At 42.2% G+C, this 13,944-nt stretch overlaps 1 protein-coding gene across 1 annotated transcript in view; it reads right to left on the bottom strand.

Moving 5' to 3' along the window:
- Nucleotides 1-6,985: 6,985 nt before the first annotated feature.
- Nucleotides 6,986-13,944, bottom strand: part of LOC311102144 (exportin-6-like) — an 89,127-nt gene continuing 82,168 nt past the window's right edge. The window contains exons 23-24 of the mRNA XM_084143377.1: nt 8,324-8,554; nt 6,986-7,704 (exon numbers count right to left, since the gene is read on the bottom strand). Coding sequence (XP_083999503.1) covers nt 7,603-7,704; nt 8,324-8,554 — 333 coding nt within the window. The 3' untranslated portion in view covers nt 6,986-7,602. The remainder of the gene's footprint in view (nt 7,705-8,323; nt 8,555-13,944) is intronic.

Here is a 13,944-nt window from a genome sequence, read left to right as displayed (position 1 = left end):
CGGTCTTAGGTCAGTTAGGATCACCACTTTATTTTAAGACTGTGAAATTTCAGAATAATAGTAGAGAGAATGATTTATTTCAGCTTTTATTTCTTTTATCACATTCCCAGTGGGTCAGAAGTTTACATACACTCAATTAGTATTTGGTAGCATTGCCTTTAAATTGTTTAACTTGGGTCAAACGTTTCGGGTAGTCTTCCACAAGCTTCCCACAATAAGTTGGGTGAATTTTGGCCCATTTCTCCTGACAGAGCTGGTGTAATTGAGTCAGGTGTGTAGGCCTCCCTGATGGCACACGCTTTTTCAGTTCTGCCCACAAAATGTCTATAGGATTGAGGTCAGGGCTTTGTGATGGCCACTCCAATACCTTGACTTTGTTGTCCTTAAGCCATTTTGCCACAACTTTGGAAGTATGCTGGGGTCATTGTCCATTTGGAAGACCCATTTGCGAGCAAGTTTTAACTTCCTGACTGATGTCTTGAGATGTTGCTTCAATATATCCACATAATTTTCCTTCCTCATGATGCCATCTATTTTGTGAAGTGCACCAGTCCCTCCTGCAGCAAAGCACCCCCACAGCATGATGCTGCCACCTCTGTTCTTCACGGTTGGGATGGTGTTCTTCGGCTTGCAAGCTACCCCCTTTTTCCTCCAAACATAACGATTGTCATTATGGCCAAACAGTTCTATTTCTGTTTCATCAGACCAGAAGACATTTCTCCAAAAAGTACGATCTTTGTCCCCATGTGCAGTTGCAAACCGTAATCTGTCTTTTTTATGGCGGTTTTGGAGCAGTGGCATCCTTCCTTGCTGAGCGGCCTTTCAGGTTATGTTGATATAGGATTCTTTTTACTGTGGATATAGGTACTTTTGTACCTGTTTCCTCCAGCATCTTCACAAGGTCCTTTGCTGTTGTTCTGGGATTGATTTGCACTTTTCGCACCAAAGTACATGAATCTCTCGGAGACAGAACGGGTCTCCTTCCTGAGCGCTATGACGGCTGCGTGGTCCCATGGTGTTTATACTTGCATACTATTGTTTGTACAGATGAACGTGGTACCTTCAGGCATTTGGAAATTGCTGCCAAGGTTGAACCAGATTTGTGGAGGTCTACCATTTTTTTTCTGAGGTCTTGGCTGATTTCTTCTGATTTTCCCATGATGTCAAGCAAATAGGCACTGAGTTTGAAGGTAGGCCTTGAAATACATCCACAGGTACACCTCCAATTGACTCAAATGATGTCAATTAGTCAAAAGCTTCTAAAGCCATGACATCATTTTCTGGAATTTTCCAAGCTTTTTAAAGGCACAGTCAACTTAGTGTATGTAAACTTCTGACCCACTGGAATTTTGATACAGTGAATTATAAGTGAAATAATCTGTCTGTAAACAATTGCTGGAAAAATTACTTGTGTCATGCACAAAGTAGATGTCCTAACCGACTTGCCAAAACTATAGCTTGTTAACAAGAAAATTGTGGAGTGGTTGAAAAACGAGTTTTAATGACTTCAATTGTATATATATATATACACACACAGTACCAGTCAAAGGTTTGGACACAACTACTCATTTTCTACAATGTACAGTCGTGGTCAAAAGTTTTGAGAATGACACAAATATTAAATTTCACAAAGTCTGCTGCCTCAGTATTTATGATTTCAATTTGCATATACTCCAGAATGTTATGAAGAGTGATCAGATGAATTGCAATTAATTGCAAAGTCCCTCTTTGCCATGAAAAAGAACTTAAACCCCAAAAAACATTTCCACTGCATTTCAGCCCTGCCACAAAAGGACCAGCTGCCATCATGTCAGTGATACTCTCGTTAACACAGATGAGAGTGTTGACGAGGACAAGGCTGGAGATCACTCTGTCATGCTGATTGAGTTAGAATAACAGACTGGAAGCTTTAAAAGGAGGGTGGTGCTTGAAATCATTGTTCTTCCTCTGTTAACCATTGTTACCTGCAAGGAAACATGTGCCGTCATCATTGCTTTGCACAAAAAGGGCTTCACAGGCAAGGATATTGCTGCTATTAAGATTGCACCTAAATCAACCATTTATCGGATCATCAAGCACTCCAAGGAGAGGTTCAATTGTTGTGATGGCAGCTTCAGGGCGCCCAAGAAAGTCCAGGAAGCGCCAGGACCATCTCCTAAAGTTGATTCAGCTGCAGGATCGGGCACCACCAGTGCAGAGCTTGCTCAGGAATGGCAGCAGGCAGGTGTGAGTGCATCTGCACGCACAGTGAGGCGAAGACTTTTGGAGGATGGCCTGGTGTCAAGAAGGGCAGCAAGGAAGCCACTTCTCTCCAGGAAAAACATCAGGGACAGACTGATATTCTGCAAAAGGTACAGGGATTGGACTGCTGAGGACTGGTGTAAAGTCATTTTCTCTGATGTATCCCCTTTCCGATTGTTTGGAGCATCCTGAAAAATGCTTGTCCGGGGAAGACAAGGTGAGCGCTACCATCAGTCCTGTGTCATGCCAACAGTAAAGCATCCTGAGACCATTCATCCATTCTTGGTTCTCAGCCAAGGGAGTGGGCTCACTCACAATTTTGCCTAAGAACACTGTGATGAATAAAGAATGGTACCAACACATCCTCCAAGAGCAACTTCTCCCAACCATCCAAGAACAGTTTGGTGACGACCAATGCTTTTTCCAGCATTATGGAGCACCTTGCCATAAGGCAAAAGTGATAACTAAGTGGCTCGGGGAACAAAACATCGACATTTTGGGTCCATGGCCAGGAAACTCCCCAGACCTTAATCCCATTGAAAACTTGTGGTCAATCCTCAAGAGGCGGGTGGACAAACAAAACCCCACAAATTCTGACAAACTCCAAGCATTGATTATGCAAGAATGGGCTGCCATCAGTCAGGATGTGGCCCAGAAGTTAATTGACAGCATGCCAGGGCGGATTGCAGAGGTCTTGAAAAAGAAGGGTCAACACTGCAAATATTGACTCATTGCATAAACTTAATGTAATTGTCAATAAAAGCCTTTGACACTTATGGAATGCTTGTAATTATACTTCAGTATACCATAGTAACATCTGACAAAAATATCTAAAAACACTGAAGCAGCAAACTTTGTGAAGACCAATATTTGTGTCATTCTCAAAACGTTTGACCACGACTGTAGAATAATAGTGAAGACATGAAAACTGTGAAATAACACATATGGAATAAGGTAGTAACCAAAAAAGTGTTAAACAAATCACAATATATTTTATATTTGAGATTCTTCAAATAGCCACCCTTTGCCTTGATGACAGCTTTGCACACTCTTGGTATTCTCTCAACCAGCTTCACCTGGAATGCTTTTCCAACAGTCTTGAAGGAGTTCCCACATATGCTGAGCACTTGTTGGCTGCTTTTCCTTCACTCTGCGGTCCGACATCCCAAACCATCTCAATTGGGTTGAGTTCGGGGGATTGTGGAGGCCAGGTCATCTGATGCAGCACTCCATCACTCTCCTTCTTGGTAAAATAGACCTTACACAGCCTGGAAGTGTGTTGGGTCATTGTCCTATTGAAAAACAAATGATAGTCCCACTAAACCCAAACCAGATGGGATGGTGTATCGCTGCAGAATGCTGTGGTAGCCATGCTGGTTAAGTGTGCCTTGAATTCTAAATAAATCACAGACAGTACCATCAGCAAAGCATCCCCACACCATAACACCTTCTCCTCCATTCTTTACGGTGGGAAATACACATGTGGAGATCATCCGTTCACCCACACCACGTCTCACAAAGCCACGGCGGTTGGAACCAAAAATCTCCAATTTGGACTCCAGACCAAAGGACACATTTCCACCAGTCTAATGTCCATTGCTCGTGTTTCTTGGCCAAAGAAAGTCTCTTCTTCTTATTGGTGTCCTTTAGTAGTGGTTTCTTTGCAGCAATTCGACCATGAAGGCCTGATTCACACAGTCTCTTCTGAACAGTTGATATTGAGATGTGTCTGTTACTTGAACTCTGTGAAGCATTTACTTGAGCTGCAATCTGAGGTGCAGTTAATTGCCGATTTCTGAGGCTGGTAACTATAATGAACTTATCCTCTGCAGCAGAGGTAACTCTGGGTCTTCCGTTCCTGTGGCGGTACTCATGAGACAGTTTCATCATAGCGCTTGATGGTTTTTGCGACTGCACTTGAAGAAACTTTCAAAGTTCTTGAAATGTTCCGTATTGACCTACCTTGTCACAACACAACTGATTGGCTCAAACGCATTAAGAAGTAAAGAAATTCCACAAATGAACTTTTATCAAGGCACACCTGTTAATTGAAATATATTCCACCTCATTAAGCTGGTTGAGAGAACGCCAAGAGTGTGCAAAGCTGTCATCAAGGCAAAGGGTGGCTACTTTGAAGAATCTCAAATATAACATTATTTTTGTTTATCACTTTTTTGGATGATTCCATATGTGTTATTTCATAGTTTTGATGTCTTCACTATTATTCTATAATGTAGAAAATAGTAAAAATAAATAAATACCCTGGAATGAGTAGGTGTGTCCAAACTTTTGGCTGGTACTGTACATATATTACAAATCCTGCTAATCTTAATTTCCATAATTAACAAATAATATTCGTAATAATGTAGGCAGTTCATGCAAAGGATTGTTACCTGTAACCAGGATTGCCATTACAAGTAGAACATTTTTGGCAAGCAATTATTATTTTAGCAAACAATTAGTGTGATTCATCCTATATTGTCCCTAACATCTTTACTCCCTAGCAACAGTTGTGGGATACACAAACACAACCCCTTTCCCCCACAAACAATCAATCATAAACTCAGATGCTCAACCGTTGTTCCATCCCAGAGCCCAACTCAAGAAAGGACTTGATTCACAAATGCATATAGTGTTGCAGCTGTTTGAGAAGGCATGCAAAATTGAGCAAAAACTGGCAAAAAATTGGGAGATTTGATTAACCATTGTCAAGTCCTAGGTGATGGAGATCAGATACACCCCCTTCCCCTGAAACACACACACGCTGGTCCCCCGTTGTGACCATTTCCCCATGCATCTCTGTGCAGTCAGACCATTGATTATTTTGTGCCACCAGGGCCACAATAATATGCCCCTTCTTTGAATGTCCGAGTGTGATCCCCTCCCTATGGGTTACTGCAGCTATTGTTGCCAGCACTGCCACTACCTGGGTGAGGGCACCCCACCGGCTAGATACAACGTCGTCAAGTTTCTCATTAGCATTTTTGAAAATGTCCTTGTATATTATGCTCTCCCATCACAGGCTTTGGCTTTGCAGGACCAACCCTGCCAGGCAGGCTCAGAATTTTGAGGGGGCGGTGCTGCTTTAGTAGGTCTCTGACCGCATTTATCTTTCTGTTTTGGCTGCGTAGAGGCTACTTACAGTAGGCCTATAAAACGGATAAGGCCTTCTCCTTAGTGTATGGGTCGCTCAGGTGGGTGTCTAGGGTAAAGTGTTAGTGACCATTCCATCATGATAGGACAATAAATAAATAAACTATATTTATAATGTATTTTAAAATGTATATCCCATATCTGGAAAATAATTAGTATTAGACTTTCCATTAATTGATATCTTTAAATAAAGCACATTTGGCAACGATTGGGCTCTCATTTCACTGTCCTCTCTTTCCCGAAACACAAGCTGTGTCAACCATAAACTAAAAGTTATTATCGAGGTCATTTCCTTAATATGTGACAGAGTTCAGCATGTGGGAGAAGTCGGAGCTCAGGGATGATAGACAAGTTTCCCACTAGTAATTACCAGTTGGAGGGCCATTCAACTGGATTTTTCCAGTCGTATGTGGTAAATACCACCTTCCCATTTGGTTATGAAAGTAGCATTAAGTTGGGGAAAGCTCAATGTTATGCAGATGCTCAGCAATATCACAGTGTGATTGACCAGAAGCTCTACATACAGTAGCTTCCAGCCCCTAGTGGATTGGCGGTTGATACCTAGCCTTACCTAGCATGATGTTGGCTTGCTAGCACCCACATAGGACGCTAGCAAGCCAACAGCAAATGTTACATTTTGTATATAATTATCACCAATATAACTATCGATAGTTAACATTTCTTGTGTAAAAAATAAATAAATAATATACACAACACACTGTGACCAGGAAGCACCAGGCGCTGCTCAGCCGGCGACCTGCGTTGATCTTGCCTTGCAAATTTGACCAATCACTGCATTATTTCCACATAAAGTCAAGTCATTGCAATATTGTCGCACAACATTGACCTATCACGACAGTATAAAAAGAAGGCTTGCAACCAATCATCGCACATTTACCGCATATGGTTCACTTAAGCCACATGTCAACAAGCTGAAATTGAGTACATGAAGGGGGGATCCTTAGTGTTTTTCACAAATTTCTATGTTTGATGTCATGTTTCTCACCCTATAGCAGTGCATTTTCTTGTACGTTAAGCAAATATCTGTGAACATCAGACAATAAATATATATCTAATCTATAGTCTAACCCCACAAGGGAAGCCTTTCATCAAGTCAATAGGATTTCTGAGGCAAAACGCATATTTTTAAAAACATTGTGAAATGGACCATTATGACCTTAACTGCACTAGGTCGAACAGTGAACATATCCATAGCCTAATAAAATATATTTTAGACTTCTAGCCTGTCTATGTGCTCTTAGCCAACTCCTTTGTCGTTGCTTAGTCAGATGAACTAATCCTGAATTATTGGAGCACACATAGCACCGGTATCCCAGACACAGATTAGGCCTAGTCCTGGACTACAAAGCATGATTAATGAAGAATCCAGGAAACCGGAATCCAGGGTGGTATTGTCAGTTTGATAGTCAGTTCTGGAGAACCCCTTGTGAATGCAGGTTTTTTATTCCAACCTTATAATCAATTGTGATCATTGTACATTTATATTTGAAAGAATTGCAAAAACATTGACATTGCAAGATTCATCATAGTGTCACAATGACATAGCACAAAAACAAATTAATTCAAAAAAAAGTTTTGGATCAACTTTATTAATTAAGCATAGTTTCTTCTGTTTCAGAATGGAATGATATGAAAGACATTAAGTTGAAAGTCTGTCTCCTTTGGAGATGAAAAACTGAAGGCAAGATCAATAAAAGCGTACACGTTTGTTTTAAAAACTCAAAATCGAGTTGGAAAGTGCTGAGTCCCAGCCTGGCCCTGTCGCAGAGGCCTGGGACGGAAGGCCTGGCTCAGACCGCTTCAGTCTGGGTTTAAATTGGGTCTAGACAAGACTAGGTCTGCCCATCTCGCCTCCCATCAATTTGGCCTCGTCATCATCAATGGCAACAGACAAGTGAAGGAGGGCGTTGATAAAAAATAAAATTTAAAAAACCCTCTACAGCAGAAATGAAGCTCCTAGAGCACAACCGCCAGTCCGTACTTTTCTCAGAGAATCTTCAACCCAACCCCACTCCCAACCCAAAAGATAGGCCAGCCCATGTGGAGTTTATATCCCCCTGGGAGGCTCAATAGAGGTGGTGGCTCAGAAGTAGAGGGGGTAGATAGAAGGGGAGCGGGCAGCACTGGTTTGGACAGACCCCAATGTTGAAAATCTGAGCTGTGTGGAGTGTGCCCATGGGCGATGTGCTATAGCTTGACAGTGCCAGTGGGAAGGCTGCTGTTACACAATCTGTAATAACGCAGGTCATTTACCAGTCTGTGCACACTCTGAGTGAAGGAGGGCAAGTCCTAGAGAGAGAGAGAGAACGAGAGAACAGAGAGAGAGACAACGAACGAGAGCGAGAGAGAACGAGAGCGAGAGAGAACAAGAGAGAGAACAAGAGAGAGAACGAGAAAGAGACACACTGGTTACAAGTAAATAAAAAATGTGAAACCATTCAATGTACCATAACATCCATATATTGGAAAAGAGCCAATGTAAATTGTATGTTGCACATGGGAGTTTGTTTATAAGCCCACATACTGTGCCCCCTGGCCCTCCCCCATTCCCAAATATGGGCCATGGGAAGTTTAGACATTCTGTTGCACATATGCAAAGTCACATGCACAACAGAGTTTATGGTAATTAAAACATTATATCCTGTCATACTGTAAGCATCCAGTTTAAACTGGAAAATCTGAGATACAACGATGCTACCACAGTTTTCCACTCGTATTTCTTAGTCCAGAGTTTCTGATAATTCCAAGAACACATAACCATATTATATTGGGCTAATACCCCACCACCACCTCTTTTACCACCAACACCACCTCTTTTACTATGAAACACAGTATACCCTACCCTAACCCAGACTCCCACCGTCGCGGCCATAACCCACTCTATAAACCCATTCCCATTAAGTCTCACCCGCTCCAGTTTAAAGTTGTGGCCGAGCACCGCCCTCTGGTTGGCGTCCACGGCCTGGCAGCCGTTGAGGAACTCGGGCATGAAGGCAGAGTAGAAGGCATCAAAGTCCACGGAGGCCATGTTGTACACTGCCAGGGCGATCTCCTCTTGGAGCAGGTCGTGACTTTTGTGGAGGAGCACCTGTAGGAGCACGTTGATGAAGTGAAATAGCATGGAGGTCCGGAACAGCTTCTGGAATAGACACAGTGTGGCCAAACACCAATGTTAGAATCATTCCATTTAATTCCATGCATCTTTATTGTCCGTAATGACCATTTGCCTGACGATGCAAACTGAATTATTCCGCTGCTCTATTGTTCGCTACATACTTCAGTCTGAGACTGCCATCATTGAAGTCGTCTGTTGTGACATCAAAATGATGGGTGTTGTAAAAAACAAAGTCACCAGCGATTGGATCATCTCTAACCAATCAGAGTATCAAAGCCAATTATGAATTTTCAAAATGTCACTTTACCCACGTTTGTTCTGGCTCTGGCCCAACCGATCGGTTTCTGGGACTAATCAAGACGGTCTAGAATGGATCCAGACCCATTGTGGAGAAGAAACTAACAACGTCCATGGGCCACGCAGCATTTGACCGGAACAAGGAGATTGGGTAGCCAGGCAAATCGACCATATAACTGGACATATACTAATCCCAGAGAGTGCTTATATTAATCTGTCAGGTACTGTAACTGTCTAATGTCAATTTTTTAAATGTCTATTCGTTAAATCTTGGTTATATCTTCAATGTAAAATGTAATTGTTTGTAAGGTATTTTTAGTTCCGTGTTGGACCCCAGGAAGATTATCTGACATCATGGTGTCAGTTTATGTGGATCCTAATAAAATTGAAATTAGCAATTTGTTTACAGATCATACATTTACAGATCGTATGCAAACAGCAACCAGTCCAGTGCCTTCGGAAAGTATTCAGACCCCTGGACTGAATACAAGCAGTGATGAAGTCAATCTCTTTTCCACTCTAAGCCAGGAGAGACTAACATGCATGTCATTAATTTTAGTTCTCCGTGTACTTTTAAGGGCCAGCCGTGCTGCCTTATTCTGAGCCAACTGCAATTTTCCCAAGTCCCTCCCTGTGGAACCTGACCACACTACTGAACAGTAGTCTAGGTGTGACAAAACTAGGGCCTGTAGGACTTGCCTTGTTGATAATGTTGTTAAGGAGGCAGAGCAGCGCTTAATTATGGACATATTTCTCCCCATCTTAGCTACTGTTGTATCAATATGCTTTGACCATGACAGTTTGCAATCCAGAGTTACTCCAAGCAGTTTAGTCACCTCAATTTCCACATTATTCATTACGAGATGTAGTTGAGGTTTAGAGTTCAGTGAATGATTTGACCCAAACACAATGCTTTTAGTTTTGGAAATATTTAGGACTAACTTATTCCTTGCCACCCATTCCGAAACTAATTGCAACTCTTTGTTAAGTGAAGCAGTCATTTCAGTTACTCTAGCAGCTGACGTGTATAGTGTTGAGTCATCCGTATACATAGACACACAGGCTTTACTCAAGGCTAGTGGCATGTCGTTAGTAAAGATGGAAAAATAAGGGGCCTAAACAGCTGCCCTGGGGATTTCCTGATTCTACCTGGATTAAGTTTGAGAGGCTTCCATTAAATAACACCCTCTGGGTTCTGTTAGACAAGTAACTCTTTATCCACATTATAGCAGGTGGTGTAAAGCCATAACACATATGTTTTTCCAGCAGCAGACTATGATCGATAATGTCAAAAGCCGCACTGAAGTCTAATAAAACAGCCCCCACAATCTTTTTATCATCAATTTCTCTCAGCCAATCATCAGTCATTTGTGTAAGTGCTGTGCTTGTTGAATGTCCTTCTCTATAAGCATGCTGAAAGTTTGTTGTCAATTTGTTTACTGTAAAATAGCATTGTATCTGGTCAAAAAGAAAATCCAATAGTTTACTAAGGGTTGGTAACAGGCTAATTAGTTGGCTATTTGAGCCAGTAAAGGGGGCTTTACTATTCTTAGGTAGTGAAATGACTTTTGCTTCCCTCCAAGCCTTGGGGCACATACATTCTAGTAGGCTTAAATTGAAAATACGGAAAATAGGAGTGGCAATTTCGTCCGCTATTATCCTCAGTTTTTACTATCATTCTTTAATGTCATTTATCCTTGTTTCATAGTGTTGTTTCTTTTTCTTTTTATTCAGTTTAGTCACATGATTTCTCAATTTACAATATGTTTGCCAATCGGTTGTGCAGCCTGACTTATTTGCCATTTCCTTTTGCCTCATCCCTCTCAACCATACACTTTTTAAATTCCTCATCAATCCACAGGGATTTAACCGTTTTCTTAATGGGTGCATGCTTATTAGTAACTGGAATAAGCAATTTCATAAATGTGTCAAGTGCAGTGTCTGTCTGCTCCTCATTACACACCACGGACCAACATATATTCTTTACATCAACAACATAGGAATCTCTACAAAACGTATTGTATGACCTTATATACACAATATTAGACCCAGCCTTTGGAACTTTGGTTTTCCTAGATATGGCTACTATATTGAGATCACTATAGTGTTAGCACTTGGTGGTCTATAGCAGCTTCCCACCAGAATTGGCTTTAGGTGAGGCAGATGAACCTGTAGCCATATACAACAGTATTTAACATGAGATCCTCTCTAATCTTCACAGGAATGTGGTTCTGAATATAAACAGCAACACCTCCATTTCTATATTTTCTGTAAATGTTATAACCTTGTATTGCTACCACTGTATCCTCAAAGGTATTATCTAAGTGAGTTTCAGAGCTAGTCAGGATATGAATGTCATCTGTAACTAGCAAATTATTGATTTCATGAACCTTGTTTCTTAAGCTACATATGTTAACATGGGCTATTTTGAGCACTTTTCTTCTGGGATGCTTACTTGTTTTTATTGCTTTACTGGGAAGCTTACCAGCAGTAGATGGTCATGTTCTTTATGTTAGTGTAGGGTGAGCTGCACACAGTGGCCTTCCTCCTCGGGCACACTGGCTCAGTGCTAACAGTAAAAATCAGGTTCTTAGGCACATGATTACTGCATACAATAGCTGTAGGATCAGCAGAGGCATTCAGGGCAGTTAGATGGACATAAATTAGGTTACTTATATTGTGACTACTGACGCCCCTGGTATAATGTACATTTGCTGAAGCATTTGACAACTCTGCGTCACAATGGTAGGGATTAGCTGAGCAATGGTAGGGAACGCAGCCTTATAATGCTGTGAAAGGATCCAGGAACCCAAATGATTTGGGTGGATCCCATTCTCCGTATAAAAAGTGTTTTGTTTCCAAAAGGTATCGAAATTGTCAACAAAAGTTACACCCATTGAGCTGCAATAATCACGTAGCCAATTGTGAAGAGCAAGAATCCTGCTAAAGCGTTCAATGCCACGATTCAGAGAGGGCACAGGGCCAGATATGGTGGGTTTTTGTTAGTGTCTAGCACAGAGTCAATCAGTTCTTTAAAATCCAGTTTCAACTGTTCAGAGCTGCCCTTCATAATGTCATTAAAACCCACATGGCCTACGATAGAATCGATTTCCATGTCCTGACTTACTACATTCGGGAGTAGCTTAGTAATGTAATTTACTTGAGCTCCGGGATAGGACATTGTTTTTGCACCAGGAACGGTCACATTTCTTACCATGGAGCTGCCCAAAATTACGGCCGGCGAGAAGGACGAGGAAATCCACCCACTCCCACGCTTCACAGGATGCAGGCCTCCGACAGATGGAGAAGCCCTGCTCGATCCAGAGCAGGGACGGAAGGTTGGCGACATCGACTTCAAAATCGTAGTAGTAGGCACAGCGGCCGCAGACACAGGCACCCCCAGCGACGAAAGTGCAGGAAGATCAGGCTCCAGGATGGCGTAACTACATCCCCACAGCATGATGCAGCCACCACCATGCTTCACCGTAGAGATGGTGCCAGGTGCCTCCAGACGTGACGCTTGGCATTCAGGCAAAAGAGTTCAATCTTGGTTTCATCAGACCAGACAATCTTGTTTCTCACGGTCTGAGAGTACAAGTTGGCTGTCATGTGCCTTTTACTGAGGAGTGGGTTCTGTCTGGCCACTCTACCATAAAGGCCTGATTAGTGGAGTGCTGCAGAGATGGTTGTCCTTCTGGAAGGCTCTCCCATCTCCACAGAGGAACTCTAGAGCTCTGTCAGAGTGACCATCAGGTTCTTGGTCACCTCCCTGACCAAGGCCCTTCTCCCCTGATTGCGCAGTTTGGCCGGGCGGCCAGCTCTAGGAAGAGTCTTGGTGGTTCCAAACATCTTCCATTTAAGAATGATGGAGGCCACTGTGTTCTTGGGGACCTTCAATGCTGCAGACAGTTTTTGGTACCCTTCCCCAGATCTATGCCTCGACACAATCCTGTATTTTATTTATTTTTATTTAACCTTTATTTAACTAGGCAAGTCAGTTAAGAACAAATTCTTATTTACAATGACGGCCTACACCGGCCAAACCCGGACGACGCTGGGCCAATTGTGCACCGCCCTATGGGATTCCCAATCACGGCCGGTTGTGATACAGCCTGGAATCGAACCAGGGGGTCTGTAGTGACGGCTCAAGCACTGAGATGCAGTGCCTTAGACCGCTGCGCCACTCGGGAGCTCTACGGAAAATTCCTTCGACCTCATGGCTTGGTTTTTGCTCTGACATGCACTGTCAACTGTGGGACCTTATATAGACAGGTGTGTGCCTTTCCAAATCATGTCCAAATCAATAGAACTTACCACAGGTGGACTCTGATCAAGTTTTAGAAACATCAAGGATGATCAATGGAAACAGGATGCACCTGAGCTCAATTTCGAGTCTCATTGCAAAGGGGCTGAATGCTTATGTAAATAAGGTATTTCTGTCTTTATAATTAACACATTTGCAAAAATTTATAAAAACCTGTTTTCGCTTTGTATTATGGGGTATTGTGTGTAAATTGTTGAGGATTTTTATTTTATTTAATCAATTTTAGAATAAGGCTGTAACGTAACAAAATGTGGAAAAGGTCAAGGGGTCTGAATACCTTCCGAAGGCACTGTATATGCATGAAACAAAAGGTAAGAAGGTAAAAGAGTAGTCTAGGAGATGATTTAAAAACTGGATATACTTGGCTAGTTGTTGACCACAAATCGGTCACAATATTTTACGGACAGTAATAATTCATTAAATGCACTTATAATCACGCTATATGTTTGAAACTTGTGTACGAAGGAGAGCTGTCTGCAAACTGCAACCAGTCTATCAACATACAAAATAAAAAATACATGCATTTATGAATTCAAGATTCAGCAGGTGGGCAGCAGGTAGCCTAGCAGTTAGAGCGTTGGGCCAGTAACCGAAAGGTTGCTAGTTCAAATCCCTGAGCCGACTAGGTGAAAAATCTGTCAATCAACACAACCCTAATTGGGTTGGGGGTCGTCGTCAATAATGGCTGATCCCTGGCCATGACACCGCTCTCCGAGGGTGTCTCAGGGGAGTGGGAAATTCAAAAAACACATTTCCATTTATCACCACACACTTTTACAGGTTACACACAACC

This window comes from Coregonus lavaretus, assembly GCF_964263955.1.
Source record: "Coregonus lavaretus genome assembly, chromosome: 2".
In the NCBI taxonomy this organism is placed as follows: domain Eukaryota; kingdom Metazoa; phylum Chordata; class Actinopteri; order Salmoniformes; family Salmonidae; genus Coregonus; species Coregonus lavaretus.
This window is presented reverse-complemented; position numbering and strand designations above follow the sequence as displayed.